At 42.9% G+C, this 15,446-nt stretch overlaps 1 protein-coding gene across 5 annotated transcripts in view; it reads right to left on the reverse strand.

Moving 5' to 3' along the window:
- Window positions 1–235: 235 nt before the first annotated feature.
- Pak1 (p21 (RAC1) activated kinase 1) overlaps window positions 236–15,446 on the reverse strand; it is a 176,516-nt gene continuing 161,305 nt past the window's right edge. For all 5 annotated transcript variants that reach the window (XM_023716693.1, XM_023716692.1, XM_004632528.2 and 2 more), the window contains exons 10-15: window positions 14,806–14,918; window positions 11,437–11,554; window positions 7,591–7,690; window positions 6,215–6,411; window positions 3,707–3,844; window positions 236–1,548 (exon numbers count right to left, since the gene is read on the reverse strand). In XM_023716693.1, coding sequence (XP_023572461.1) covers window positions 1,462–1,548; window positions 3,707–3,844; window positions 6,215–6,411; window positions 7,591–7,690; window positions 11,437–11,554; window positions 14,806–14,918 — 753 coding nt within the window. In that variant the 3' untranslated portion in view covers window positions 236–1,461. The remainder of the gene's footprint in view (window positions 1,549–3,706; window positions 3,845–6,214; window positions 6,412–7,590; window positions 7,691–11,436; window positions 11,555–14,805; window positions 14,919–15,446) is intronic.

Raw genomic sequence — 15,446 nt, forward strand, 5'->3', positions numbered from 1 at the left:
GATGCACACTGTTCACAAGCATTCCTTAAATAGAAAAAATGTCTGTGGCGCTTGTCCCTGCATTTATATTTAAAAATAAAAGTATTGAGAAGAAAGAATACAATTGAGGTACATATGGTAAAAGGGCATCCTATTTGCAACTAACTCTCAAATTTTTCAGAAAGAACCATTATTCATTACTTCGTGTAAGAAATCAAGAAAGGAAGGGAAAAAATGGCATACACTAAGTAGAATGTTTTCATCTCCTTTTATTGAAGGAAATAGAAACTTGTGCTGCTGAGGTAGCAGACCCTCAGAGCATGACAAGGTGGTCCAAGGGGCTGGTACGACAAGCCACAGTGCTGGCCAAGCATCCTACCACGGCGGGAGGACCATGGCCACAGACTGCAGGAGGTAGCCAACATCCCAACTCCCAGTGCAAGCATTTCCATTTGCAGAGAGCTCGGCCATGCATCTTGAAAACAGGGTCACCTTACTGATACCCAGATAGGACATCATTTCAGGTCACCAAACCCAGCCCAAACTAACATACAGTATCAGATTTGGAGACCCCCTCCTTTGACTCAAATATTTAGACCAGAACACCTGAATTTAATCTTTCAGCAGTCCGTCCACGATGGAAAAAGAGGCGAATTCTTGAAATGTCACACAGCACAGGTGGACAGGTGCTGATGCCCAGCCTTGCTCTAAAAGTAGCTGCATTTTTTCCTCCTGACTTCTCACTGTGCTCTCACTCAGCATGTGCCTTTGGAAACTTCTCAGTGTTATAAACAAGGACAGAGCAGAGCAACAGCCTATGGGGTACAGGGAATCAGAAGCTGCTACACAGCCAAATCACTTCACAAGAAATAGCATGGGGAACATTATTGGGTCAAGGTCCTCCCAAACAGCTGCCAAAAGCATACACAAAGAAAAATGATAGTAGCTCTCCCATGTCCAGATCAGCTGCGCCAGTCGAGGTCTTGGACGCTGAGCACTTCACGTCCCTGGCAGATGATCAAACTCCACGGCACTCCGGAGCGGCTCTGGTTGGCAGGTACAATGTGGTACACTGGCAATCCACTCACAGAAGAGCAAGTACACAATTTGCAATCTCAACTGCAAATTGTGAATATTACCAAACACCAAATTGATATTGTCAAGAACTGGTTGTGGGGAGTGGGGAGCAGGGATGGTAGAGATTTTGCTATGGAGAAACAGAGATCCAAGATTTACACACTGTAAGTCCTTGGTCATGAAGCAACCTACATTCACAAATTGGAAGGAACTTCCTTATCTAGCAACAGTGACTACTGGATCAGTTGCTCAGTTCTCTTCAGTGCTGGATATATGGTTTCCAAAGATCACAGTCCTGAGAGCTCTAGATCAGGAGATGGGAGAAGCAGGGCAGAAGGAGGGTGCCTGGGGCTGAGATTTACTTCACAGAAGGCTTGGCACAATGCGATGGGGCTGAACGTGGTCTTAGTGATTGTTCTTGGTTGCCTCCTTTGCGGCAGCAATCAACGGAGTGAGGCTGGAGAGGGGCTTGGCAATCTTCAGGAACTGATGCTGTGGGGGAGAAACAGCAGAAGACATGTGACTGAGCCATTCCTAGGATCAGTGTTCACTGAAGGCCCTGTGCACACAGCTTCCACTCACCTCGAACCCAGGGTCTATGCGAAAACTGTTCTGGAAAACTGGCAGTAACCACTAACAGACAAACACACCCCCTGCACACTAGCAATTCCAAGCCTATGAATGTTCCCAGGAGAAATGCATTCATATAACTCCCAGAAGACATCTGGACGGCTTTACTTACAGTGCTAAATGGAAGTACCCCACTGTCCAAGAAAATGAATGTTCTATTCATATACATAAAACTATTCGGCAATAAAATGAACTGCTATACTGAGAAGATGAATCCCACAGACATGCTGAGTGACGAAGGCAGCGCAGAATTCACATGTGTGGTTCCCTTTCCCATTAGGGAAGACTGATTCACGGTAGCAGTCAGAACACAGCAGAACTCTATTCTTTCCACGATTCTGGTTGCAAACGGAGTTGGGTGAGAACTGCATCAGCGTCAATGGTTAGGTTCAATGTTGATCTTTTTTTTCTTTTAAGTACTGGGGACTAAACTCAGGACCTTCTGCTGAGCTGTCTCCCCAGCCCCAGTGTTGACCTTACGGGGAAATCTGACTCCGTTCTGTCCAATCGTGAAGAGAACTGAGTTCATGAGCTGAGGGACCACTATGACAATCACCTCCTGGGGAAAGACAGTGACTGCTCAAGATGCACTGGTAAGTGCAATACTGTATTTCTGCACCATTGGTCCAGAATTTTTTCTTAAAAAAGAGACAGTGTCTCACTGTCGTCCAGGCTCGTCCTGAATTCCTGGGTTCAAGCACTCCTCCGACCCCAGCCTCTGGAGAAGCTGAGACTACAGATGCACATCAACATCTGGCTCGGAATGTTGCTCTATCCTTGAGTCCATTAAGTCTAATTAATCAGTAGTTTGATCCTTTCCAAAATTATTTTCACTGGGCTATAATTTGGACCATATCGTCACTGTTGAACATGTTCATGATGGGCTATGATTCATACATTTTGTTGCTGAGTAGCTCTGAACCACTAGTGGCATAAGGCAGTGGAAACATGTTAAAATTTACTCTAAAAGTGTTAATTATTGAAACTGTCCTACCGATTTGATTCGAAACTGTCTCATTGCTATTTGTTTATCAATAAAATTATGGGGAAAAAAAACTGTACTCTAGCCCATAATCCCAGCTATTCAAGAGGCTGAGACAGAAGGATTGCAAATTTTAGGCTAATGTGGACAACTTAGTGAGATGCTGTCTCACTGGACACAAAAGGAGACTCATAGACCAAAAGGATAGAGGTTGTAATCCAGAGGTAAAGACAGGGACACTCCGAAGCGTTTCTGACACATAGCAGTATCCTGGGCCCTGCCCTGCCTGCTCAGTCAGCCTTGGGCCTCGTGATACAAAACCAAGTGGCAGTGTTTACACATCAATCACTGTCATGAAGCTGCGTGTGATACTATTACATTACCAGTCAACAGTACAGTAAAATGACACTAGATATAAGATTTTATTAATTGCAAATGGAGTGGCTTGCTATAGGCAGTTTTAACAACTGTATAAAGTAACTGTGCTTCAACATTTGGATTAGACAGGTGGGAGTTTTTATAAAAAGTGTGGTAAATTCTGGATTTTCCTGTGCCCTGGCAGGCTCTCACCCCAAACAAGTAGAATTATCACTGCTAGGGCTTCTTAGCTAGAAACTTCGAAGATTCCAAAAGAAGTACTCATTGTCTTCTAAATTTATGCTCCTTTCCTGAAAATACGTCTTTCATGTTTATCGCAATAAAATGTAATGTGTAAGATTTAACTTTTCAGAGAGCTGCTTCCCATCAAGCACAAACAAACCTCCCAGGCTAATTCAGGCCAAACCAAGGGAAGTGCTAAAGGAAGACACAGGCAAGGCTCAGCATGAGCCCAGAAAGTAGAATGGAAGCGCAGCCTAAGAGGGCCTGTCGGGTTTAATGGGCTAAGAAAGGCACTAAGGGAGTTTTATGCCTAACCGCGGGGGGGAGGAATGGGAAAGTACGAACGCAGAGGAGCGTGGGAAAGACGGAGAGCCGCTCAGCTCCGCGATACACAGAACACGAAGCACAAGCGGCACCGTCTCTGCAGAGGGGGCTCACCTGCAGCAGCTCTCTGGCTGACCCTCTCTTCTCCACGTCCATCTCAAGACAGCGGTTCAAAAAGTCTCGGAAGATAGCTGACAGCTTCTCCGGGTTCTGAAGCTCTGGGGTCCCATTGGTGGCAATGAGGTACAAGGCCTGGCAATGTAAGTGGAGAATCACTTTGAGCTCCAACTGGGGTTCTCTCGTCCCCAGATGCACCCTCTAAAAATATGGCTGGCTGCTGTAGGATCAGAGAGGCAGCTGTAGTATTCTAGAAAGAATCTGACCCAAGGAGCAGGCTTAACCCTTAAAGGCTATATGGTCCCGTGCAGGCTGCTGACACGCGACTTCTTTTTAGTGCCTGTCTGGATAGTAGAAAGCTCTTTGTAAACATAAAGTGAGTCACAGACCTAAGGGTTTATTATTACTCATCATCATGGACCAAAGGTGTTTATTATTCACTTAGCCTGATGAGCTAAACATCTGCCTAGCTGCAGGCAGAAATTATCCCTGGTGTCTTCACCTCAGTATCCAAGAGCTGATCTTTTCTGGTATGAGAAACTGTAGAAAGGAATGTTCAGTTAAGCAGCAAACTATTTTACTGTTGTCTCCCTGCTCCTAATACGAAGCCTCTCTTTGGAAGGGTAAAAGCACAGAACTTTACAAGTTAAGCTGAGCACTTTAACTCACTAGGTACATGCAGTATGTGTGCCACGGTGATTCTGAGAAACAGACAGGACAAGACTGTCACACCAGTGCACCGATCAGGCTCAGAAATACAACTTGTGTGCCCAGGGTCACACCATCCATGCACGTGCAGATCCCTCATCCCAAGCTCACACCCATCCCAACCCCCTGACCATCACCTTCAAACCTGCGGCACCATTCTAAGGCAGAGAAGGACGCAAGCTATGTGGTCAGAGAGCAAAGCCGGCACCAAAGGCTGGAGACTATGGAAAGTAGTTTCAGTTTGGTGCACAGAAGCACTCTATGAATCAGAGCTCTCCGAGAGTGACACAAGCATGTGGTGGTGACAATGCACAGGAAGGAAGGCTGGATTACACGACACAACAAGAGCGATCAGAAGAGTTTTCACGTGTGCACACAAGCAGCCCCACCGCTGGCTGGCATCTTTGCTGCTGCGCTCTGCGCTCCTTTCCTCTCACGACGGACAAGCTGTCCGCGAGCTAACACAGTGTCCTTCACGTGACGCAACCCCTCTCTTCTCCTTAAGGGCATCACTCTTGAAGACGTCACTTCTCTCCTGTACATGATCATTTTTTTCCTGTCCACTGCTCATTCCCAAAAGCAAAGAAACTTCGGACCCACCTTCCCTGCTTCATGACAGTACTTCTGTTACCCTTCAAAGCAAGACTTCTTCAGGAGAAAAAAGAAACTGTTTATAAGGGCTGCCTCGATTTCCTCTTCTACTTCCATCGATTTATTCTAAGTAAGCTTTCATCCCTTCACTGGTAACAGTTAAGGTCACCAATAACCTCCACACTGGCAAACACAATGGTCATCTCTCAAGTGCATCCTACTCAGTTACCAGTCCCATTGGGCACACGGCTCCACCTCCCTTCGGACACTGCCCTCTGGCTCCCTGCCACCTGCCCTCAGCTCTCCCATGCCAAGAGGTCCTTCCTTGCCCTACTCTGCACACACTCAATAGCCTGCACTTCTACCTACTAGTAAACTTATGTATGCAGTTCCGACCTCTCACTCTTAAACTCCAGATCCAGCTCTTGCCAACATCTCCATTCGAATATCTAATGAGTATCTTTAAGTAAGACATTCAAAATCAACTATGAAATAGGAGATGGGGTCCAAGCGATGGAGGGAGGGGAAGGCAGAACAGAGGAAGGAGATAAAAAAAAAAAAAAAGGTGCATCTAGTACATGCACCAACTGCCCATGATGAACATAACCATCATGAAACACCATCATGTTCTGATGAGAAAAAGTCAGCTTACCTATGCTCCTCAACATCTCGACAAATGGCAGTTGAAGTTTTCAGCAATTATGGCATAAAAACCTGACAGTTATCGCTGATTCAGCTTTTTTAAATGTTCAATTCATCATATTAGCTATTCCCTCAAGACATTTCCTGAATCTTTTCACTTCTACTAATACCAGTATCATGCAAGTGGCCGCTCTTGTTTAAACCATTCCGACAATCTCTTACAATTTTTCCACAGAAGTAGTCAAAACCCTACAACAAATTCCCAACTTTGCAGAATGAAAGCTAAGTTCTCGAAATAACCTAGTACTCTTAGCTGCTGGTCTCCTGCTAGTTCTCTGACTCTGGCAACCATCTACTCCCTTCTCTCATTTCAGGGTCACAGGCCTTCTAGTCTTCCTCAGGATATAGTGAGCACATTCTTTGCATTTGTATTTTAAGCTCAACAGTGGTTAGTTTTATTTACAAAAGGTATAACCAGGCTGAAAGTTATGGAGGAAAACAGTCTGAGTCCCACATCCTGGAACCAGAAGCGACAACCCGAATGACAGGACGGGTGACACTTACTCTCAGAGGGTTCTCATTGAGATATGGGGGCTCTCCTTCAATCATCTCAATGGCCATGATGCCCAGTGACCAGATGTCCACCTTGGGTCCATACGCCTTCCGTGTCACAACCTCTGGTGCCATCCAGTATGGAGTTCCCACCATGGTGCTCCGCTTGCTCTGCTCAGGAGTAATTTGTGCACAGAATCCAAAATCAGCTAGAAAATGGGGGAGAAAGACAGACGTTCAGGATACCCTTCAGTGAGTGCTGACTTGGGCCTGCCCCCAGTTGTTACTCTGCCTGCCTCTGGCTCTGCAGTCTCTTTCTTCACCAAGGCAGGAGGCACTGGCCTGTCACCTTTGCATCTAGACTCCTAAACCTAGTCTATGTTCATTCCTGAGGAGATGCAGGCATGACACAGGGCATGATCTCTGGTTTCCTACTTCTGCTCAGATCGGAAGGACTCAGCACTGATGTCCAGTAAGCCTATTTTGGCCATGACTATTTTCTCCCTATTCTGCTTTATTCCTGAAATCAACATTCCATGTTTAGATTAGACCCAGCAATAGGACATTTAACTCTTCACCTTATTACTTCCCCACCTCACCTCCCACTAGGCAGGGCCTGTCTACCATTTTGCCCCCTAGGGGCCCAGGCCAGGGGCTGTGAGGAGTCCTCTTTTAAACTGCTCATCCATCTAAAACAGCTGTGTGTCTAAACAACTGCAAGCTCTGTTTGCAATTCTTTTTATATTAAAATTACAAATTTATGTAAATCAGGTGTACTCTCAAAGGAACTGGCATGTACTAGGCATGCAGAAGCATGTTTGGCAAATACACAATGCATTAATGAAATGTCATAAAAGCCCTTTCAAATTATTCATTACAAGTCTTTCATAGAGAGAGAAAGGTCATATAAGACATATGATTTAGAAAAACGTAACAGAAAATCAACTAATCCTATTCCCTCTTTTTGGGGGATGTTGGTAGTGAGGATTAGACCCAGGGCTTCCTGCAACCCTTTCATTTCAATTTGAAATAATGTCTTGTTGAATTCCCAGGCAGGTCTCAAATTAGTGATCCTCCTGCCTCAGTGGCCACATAGCCAAGGCATGTGCCATCACACTCAGCACTAAGCCCCTTATTTTAAGATAAAGAAAGAATTCCTTGAAGGTGTAACCCCAGGGCAATCCTACGATCTAGCACAGAGTAGGGAACTCAGGGGGAAAAAGGCTGAATGTATAAAATGGAAAAATAAAATAATAATAAACACTCTATGCATAATACAGAGCCCAAACTATCCCAGAAACAACAAAGACTGATGAATGCTGTAGCCGCTATCAGATGATTACACTTCACAGAAGACAAGACCCCACTGGTAGGCCATTCCTACTCACTTAGCTTGACAGAGCCATCCATCCCCAACAGAATATTGTCACTCTTGATGTCTCTGTGAATGACCTGGTTTGAATGCAGAAACTCCAGAGCTTGTAGACACTATTGAAATGGTGGGGGTAGAGAGAGAAAGGCTACATAAGACATACAATTTAGAAAATATACGAGAAAGTCAACCAGTCCAACTCTCTCTTTTTGGGGGTGTTGGTAGTGAGGATTAGACCCAGGGCTTCCTGCAACCCTTTCATTTCAATTTGAAATAATGTCTTGTTGAATTCCCAGGCAGGCCTCAAATTTGTGATCCTCCTTCCTCAGTGTCCACATAGCCAAAGCATGTGCTATCACACTCAGCACTAAGACCCATATTTTAAGACAAAGAAAGGAAGGCCCTAATCTATGAAAGGACTTGCCCCAAATCAAAGACAGAGCCACATCTAGAACCAAGTCTTTAAGCATTCTTAGAACACTTCATTTTTCTATTTATCAAGAGGATAGTTCCCTTACACAAGGAGATCCTCTGATGTATTTCATGTTTGGAAAGCAAATTTATGACAGCAGACTCACAAGCAGTGGGTTACTTGGATCTTATCTTGGTAAGGAGACAATTTACCCTATTTTGGATATGCTGAGTTACACATATCTATGAAACACCAAGACAAATACCTAGCAGGCAAATTAACTTTCAAATCTCAGGTTACACACAGAGGTAAGTATTTACAGGACATTTCCAATAAGGTGTTTTTTGTTTTGTTTTGTTTTTTCTTTTTGTTCTGTTTTGTTCTTGTTTTGACAGTGGGGAGCTAGCCCTGGGCAGTCCACATGCTAAGCAAACACTGTACCACTGAGCTTACCTCCTGCCCCCAGACAGACAATTTTCTAAGTTTTAGGAATGTCTGAAATAGGCAAAGCTTGTGAAAAAGGGAAGAAAATACCTAAATTTATCAGGCAGGATGAGTGAAAAAGAATAGTGATACTAAAATGCCTGGTTCTGCTACTTTCTAACTGAACATATCATTCAAATCACTTTCTCTGGTTTACTGTTTTCCTGTCTTTAAAATGGGGTCTGAGCTGAGATAATCTTGGTTCCTATATAAAATGCAACAATTTTAATGCATTAACCCAAAATTAAATTTTTGTAAGTCCAACAATTAAAAAATACTATAGATACAAGTCAATAGAACCTATTATCTAAATGGTCCTGATTTAATGCTTTACTTTCTAAGAATATGCTAATGGATAAATTAAAAATATATTAATGACAATAATTGGATTTTCTTCCTCAAAATAAGGGTTACTGGTAGGAGGCAGTTCTTTAGATGGTAAAAATTATGATCCAAAGGATGACCTTGAGATACTGGACCCCTCACACACATTGTTAGCAGAAACATAAGATGGTATACACTTCAGAAAAAAGTTCTGTAGTTCCTCAAAATATTAAATAGAGTCACAATGTGACCAATAAATTTGACTTATCTGTACATATCCAAGAGAGAAATGAGAATGTATGCCTACACAAAAACTAGCATGTGGAATTTCATAGCAGCATTTTGCACAAGGGGGTGGTTGGGGGAAGAGGAGGAGAGACAGCATTAAGTACATTAACTATAATGCAATTAGAAAGAAAAAAAGAATCCAAACATCAGTCAGGCCTGGTGACAATTACTGTCAATATGGAGTTTTCTTCTGCAGTGATACAAATGATCTAAAATTCATTATTATGGTGGTTGTACAACTCTAGGAATATAGTAAAAACCAGTGAGTTATACACCTTAATGGGTAAATTACATGGTATATAAATTACATCTCAAAGGCTGTTTCAAAAGGCAGGTAATGGTCTCTATTGGACTTTTCTTTTTTTTAATTTTACTTATTTGTGTGTGTGTGTGTGTGTGTGGCCAGCTTAGCCCACCAGGGGGCGGGGCTGGCTGGCAGGTGGTGCTGGGGGATTGAACCTCGGTCCCTGTGCTTTGCTAAGCTTGTTCTAAGTAGGTGCTTTAGACCACTGAGCCATCTTACCAGCCCCTCTATTGGACTTTAATAATAATAATACCACCTGTTTGACATTTAAAACTTTTCAAGTGTTTTCGCTTAAGGTGCTACCTTAACACATTTAATGCTCATTATAACCCATTAGAGCAAATTATTGTGACCCCCATTTTACAGACAAGAAAACTGAGGCAAGAGAAATTACACAGGTTGCTCACAGATCACAAAGTAAGATCAACTTTTTCCTGTGCTGGAAATCAAACCCAGAGCCATGCATGTGCCATCCAGGCGTGCCACCACCAAGCCACACAACAAGCGCCCAGTTGCTTTTGGATCCATGTAGCACCCCTAAGGTGATACAGTGTGAATGTCTCAATTTCCGCATTATTGATGAATAATTTGAAGAAAATAATCCCCCCCCCCAATGCACAAGTGCATATATTCTCAACAAATGAAAGCTGGCCACTGGGGTTGGAAGTGAAAACAACTTTCATACTATAGTGCTTTGCATACAATTATACATCTGTAGTACTGAAATGCATACAATTATACATCTGTAGTACTGAAATTTCATGGAAGCAATATAATTAGAAAAAAATCTAAAAAGGCTCTGTAGGGAGGAGCTACCAAAAGCCAGTTGAGAAATAAATATCTCATTAGTGAGCTCTTAATTATGAATCCTAGCCTTGTATTAATTCTATTAACCTACTTTTGTACATTCTATATCCCTAAGTTGTTAATGCAAATGACTATGAATTTTCTACAGCAGCACAGATTTCATATTATTTTATTTTTCTTAACACTGACTAAATATACAGTGCTTCTAGGTGCTGAACCATGAAACCCTAATCAAACTGTTATATTCCTCCAAAATGATGAACCTCAGCTGGGTATGGCGGTGCATACCTGTAATCCCAGCACTCTAGGTGTCTGAAGAAAAGAGGGTCACAAGTAGGAGCCCAGGCTGGGCACCTTAGTGAAACCCTGTCTCAAAATAAAATGCTGAGAACAAAGGAGGGTAGAAGAGGAGGCAGCGAAAGAAGCAGAAGGGGAGGAAGAAGAGGAAAAGGAGGGGGAAGAAGAAAAACTAAACAAAACAAAACAAGAAACCCTCATTTACTCTTTTACCCTTTCCCTAACTTTCTTACTTTTCTATCAGGTAATAGAAAGTCCCAGTTTCTCAAGAGCAAAACCCTCAATATCTCTGAATATATCCTTCACCCTTTCAGACACCTGGAAATGAGGTAGCCCCAAAAGATACTGCTTCCCAGGAAAGGGCTCTAGGGGACTTTTTATTCTGTAGAACAGCAGAATGAAACTACAACTAAAATATATGTCTATATAAAAGATATAAAAGAAAATATAACGTATTTACAAGTTATCAATATAAATTGAACTTATGAACAATGTGTTTAAGTATATACTCTCTGTCAGGCATGGTGCACGTCTGTGATCTCAGTTACTTGGGAGACAAAGGCAGAAGGATGGGCAAGTTTAAGCCCAACCTGGGCAACTGTGCAAGACCTTTGCTTAAAATTTAAAAATTACACATAAAGGCCTGGGGCTATACCTCAATGCAAAGGCTCTGGGTTTCTCTCTCTCTCTCTTTCGCGCTCTGTCTGTCTGTCTGTCTGTCTGTCTGTCTGTCTGTCTCATTATTTTCTACTTTTTCTACAATGGGCAGAACAAAGTTATCTTTAAGGAGAAACTCACTATAAAAATTTTAAAATATAGGCACAATACAAGAACGATGACAGTATCCACATTAATTTTCCCCATTTCCACAGAGCCCAGGTGTGGACTCTCCTGGACAGAGACACGAAGGCAAGCCCTGCTCACAGTTGCCTGGCCCTGGGCCTTACCTCACGACACACAGCAGCAATCTGGCCTTCATCCATACAAGTTTCTGTCACCACATCTGTCAAGGAGCCTCCAGCCAAGTATTCCATGACAACCCACAGCTCGTCTCCCACAAGGTAACTGCAGGAATACCAATAAAGGGCGAAAAGGAGGAATCAGTGCACAAGGAGCCACTGCATTAGGCTATAAAGACTGAGCCCAAAGAGTGAAATCATCTCAGTGAACTCTGGAAAGACCTGAAGGTCTTCATTTTGGAGAAGAGCAGAGTGATGGGGACAGTAATACTACCTTTAAATCTCTTAAGGATGCTTCCAGATAAATCAAAGCATACATGTTCCATGAAGCCCCCAAAGGGTAGAACTCAAGAGCACCAGGATGAAAATGCAATAAAATTATATCTCACCACAACACAAAGGAGTAACTCACGAAAGACCAGCATAAATCCAGACCTCTCAAAGCATCCAAGTAGGAAATATGCAAACATCTGATGAGATTTGGATCCTACTGTGAACAGTACAGACAACTGCAAAATGTCACAGAGTTCTACGAGACCTGAAATCTGTGAGATTGATTAGAGGGTCTGGTCCACTACTTGACCCCCGAGAGGCCAGCACAGCAGATGCCAATATTTACTGAATAAATCCACAAGTACAAAAAGAGATAACTGCATATATTAGATGAAGTGGTGGTAATAGAAGTTGTTTAAAAGATATAAAGTGTTATACACACAGACATTATGCTGACAATGACTTCTACCTTTACTGTCTTTAATTCTGGCCTTGTCTGTATGTCAAGGTCATAGTTTAATGACAGATTCCTCACAGAACTTATGGGCTGACAGGAGTTAGACCTGAGAGTTTTGCGCAGGGACTGTATTATTCAGGCTTGCTTGGTGATAAAGAGAAGGTTGCTTAATCTGTCAGGACAATGTTTCCTCACAACAAACAGCAAACAAGGTTAGCGCAAAGCCCATTCAAGACTCTCCTGTAGGGGGCCTGCCCATTAGCTCAGGTGTTTAAGTGCCTGCTTAAAAATGCAGTGAGGCTCAATTTCCACTGGTTCGAACCCAGATACCCCAGCCAAACCAGAAATGGCCTGAGGGTATATTCAAGCCTCCAAAAAAAGACTCTTCTGTGACCTTGAACACAGAAGTTAGGTTGGGAAAAGACATTTCTTGGGTTGTCTTGAGTTGTGAGATCTTTTCTTACTTGTAAAAGGCAGCTGCTGTTGGGCAGACAGGAAAACTGTGCAACAATTTTGACAAATGGTCTCAAGCAAAAGATAAAATAAAGAGTCTTGGACTCTTGACTATTAATCTAGAGCTCTTTCCATCTGACTTTTCTTCTTTCTTTCCTTTGTGTTTGTTTTTGATTTTTTCTTTTTGTTTTGCAGTACTGAGGAAAGAACAGAGGTCCTTGCATGTGTCAGGTAAGTGTTTACACTGTTTAAAAACCCTTGCCAGACAGACTTTCTGTAGCCTTTTCTTGGATTTCTATGGTCTGAGTGTTTATTTCCCCAAAAGATTCACAACAAAAATGTAAGTGAAAAAAAAAAATCTAACTGGGCTAGGCATGGTGATTTATTGTCTGTCTGTCTGTCTGTCTGTCTGTCTGTCTCATAATCCCAGCACTTGGGAGATCGAGGCTGGAGGATAGCTGCAAGTTCAAGACCAGCTTGAAGGGGGAAAAAAATCCACTTATTCTGCTGGTCTCAGGAGGTGGTGTGGCTTTGGGAGGGGGTTAGAGTATAAGTGCAGAGTCCTCACGAATGAGACAAGTGCCCTTCTAAAAGGTCGCCGAGAAGGCATGACCTATGAACCCGACAGGTAGCCCTCACCAACAGTAAATGTGCTGGCGCCTTGATCTTGGACTTCCTAGGTTCCAGAACTATGAAAAATAAACCTCGTTGTTTATAAGTTACCTAGGCTCTGAAATTCCAAAATAACAGCCTAAATGGTCAATAACATGAATCAAATCCAGGACTGGGTAAAATTCCTCCACTGCCCAGAGCCGATTCTTACTTGACGAAGAGCCCATTTCATGGCCTCTCACTCACCTGCTGAGAAAGCACCCGCTAGCTTAGATGGAAAAAAGAGGAAAGGAGCCACGTGACTGTTTCTCAGCACTGGCAAAGCATGCAAGGTCAGACAAAAACAGTGCAAACCAGACCCAGGTTACCTCAGACGGTCTGCGCTTACACACTGTATCAGTGCCCCTTCAAAAATCCCACCTCAAAATGAAGCCCCAGGACATCACCATATCTGAAGGGCAAATCTGGATGTAGTTCTCAGGACATCTCACCAAACTGCAGAACCTCAACTGCAGGGCTTGCACTAAATACTCAGGTGAGGGGCACCCCCTTCTGTGCTCGTGAAGAGGCATCCTTTTCTATACTACACCAGCATGGTGGGTATCATGGCATGTGCCTATAACCCAGCACTCAGGGAGTCTCAGGCAAGAGGATCACAAGATCAAACCCAGCCTGTGCAACTTAGTGACTTAGTGACACTCTGCCTCAAAAAAGGGGTAGAGGGGTGCTAAAGATACAGCTCAGTGCAAAGACCCTGTATTCAATTCCTAGTACCACAAAACAAAAAATAAAAAGTAAATCATAACTTAGAAGATTCTTCAGAGCCAATTAAGACCCATTTTCAAGAGATTACAATCATCTGTAAGGTTTTATTCTGTATGGCTAGCAACATCATGTATCATAAGGAAGGTCAAAGTCGAACTCCTTTTCTCTTTAGCAAATCTGAAGATCATCAGAGTATTTCAGATGCTGAACAAGAAAGGGTATTTATGAAATATGCTACACCAGAGAAAGGTAATTGATAATGTAGTACAGTAATAAAGAACTCAATTTAAAGCTTAGTTCAGTTATCTACCTATGACATCTCTGAAACTTGGACAAAAAAATTAAACATATGTTAAAAAAATACTACTAAGCATTACATTTTAAAAGCATAAAGTCAAACCATGAGTTATTCCAGAGGATGAAGAAAGATTTTCAGGGGCCAGGGAGATAGCTCAGCAGCATGAGCGCCTGCCCAGCAAATGCAAGGTCCTGAATTCAATCCCCAGAACAAAAAACAAAACAAAAAATGTGAATTAAGGACCAAGATGTTTGATTAGGCGGATGACCAGAAGGAATTCCCTGACACAGAACAAGCAGTACTAGCATCAAATGTGAGCTTAACCCACAAAGACTTTTTTAGCAATCCAAGTGTTGAGCAATTTGTAAGGTTGGATTTAAAGCACTCAGCACCACAGAAGATACTCAGGCCAAGGCAGTCCTGTGAGCCAGCATTACTTTCTCCTTTAACCCTTGGGTCCCAAAGACGCCATCCCTCTGACAGACCCCCCATCCCATACCTGTCCAAGTAGTTGACAATGTTTGGGTTTTTGTTTTCCCTCATGACCAGGATCTCATTAATAATGAGCTCTTTCTTCGGCTGCTGCTGAAGATTCATCTGCTTAATGGCCACCTGAAATCACAAGGCATGTGATGTGCACGCAGAATCATTCAACACTTAAAGCACCAAGGAAACAAAGACAAGTAAGGTACAGTTTTAGCTGTCAAGTGCGTCACCATTTATCAACGTTAAACAAATGCTTCTCCAAATGAAGTCTCCAAGCAGCAGCACCAACATGGGAGAAATGGTTGAAAATGAGCATTTTCAGGCCTTACCCCCAAACCCACCAAGTCAGAAACCTGTTTTTTTTTTTTTTAGAAACCTGTCTTCATAAGCCCTGTAAATCATTCTGATACACATCAGAGTTTTAGTTTCAAACTTAAATGTGGAATACTTTAAAAAAAAATCACAATGTAAAAGAACATGCTACAAGAAGAGTTCACACAAAGTCCCACAGAAGCTGGGAGTGGTGGCCCATGCCTGTAATCTCAGTACTAAGGGAGGCTGAGAGAAGAGGATTGAAAAGTTTGGGTCAAGGTACTGATGAGGATGACCCCACCGCTGACGACACCACTGCTGCTGTCAACGAGGAGATGCCAC

Source organism: Octodon degus, unplaced genomic scaffold, assembly GCF_000260255.1.
Source record: "Octodon degus isolate 3935 unplaced genomic scaffold, OctDeg1.0 scaffold00049, whole genome shotgun sequence".
Lineage (NCBI taxonomy): Eukaryota > Metazoa > Chordata > Mammalia > Rodentia > Octodontidae > Octodon > Octodon degus.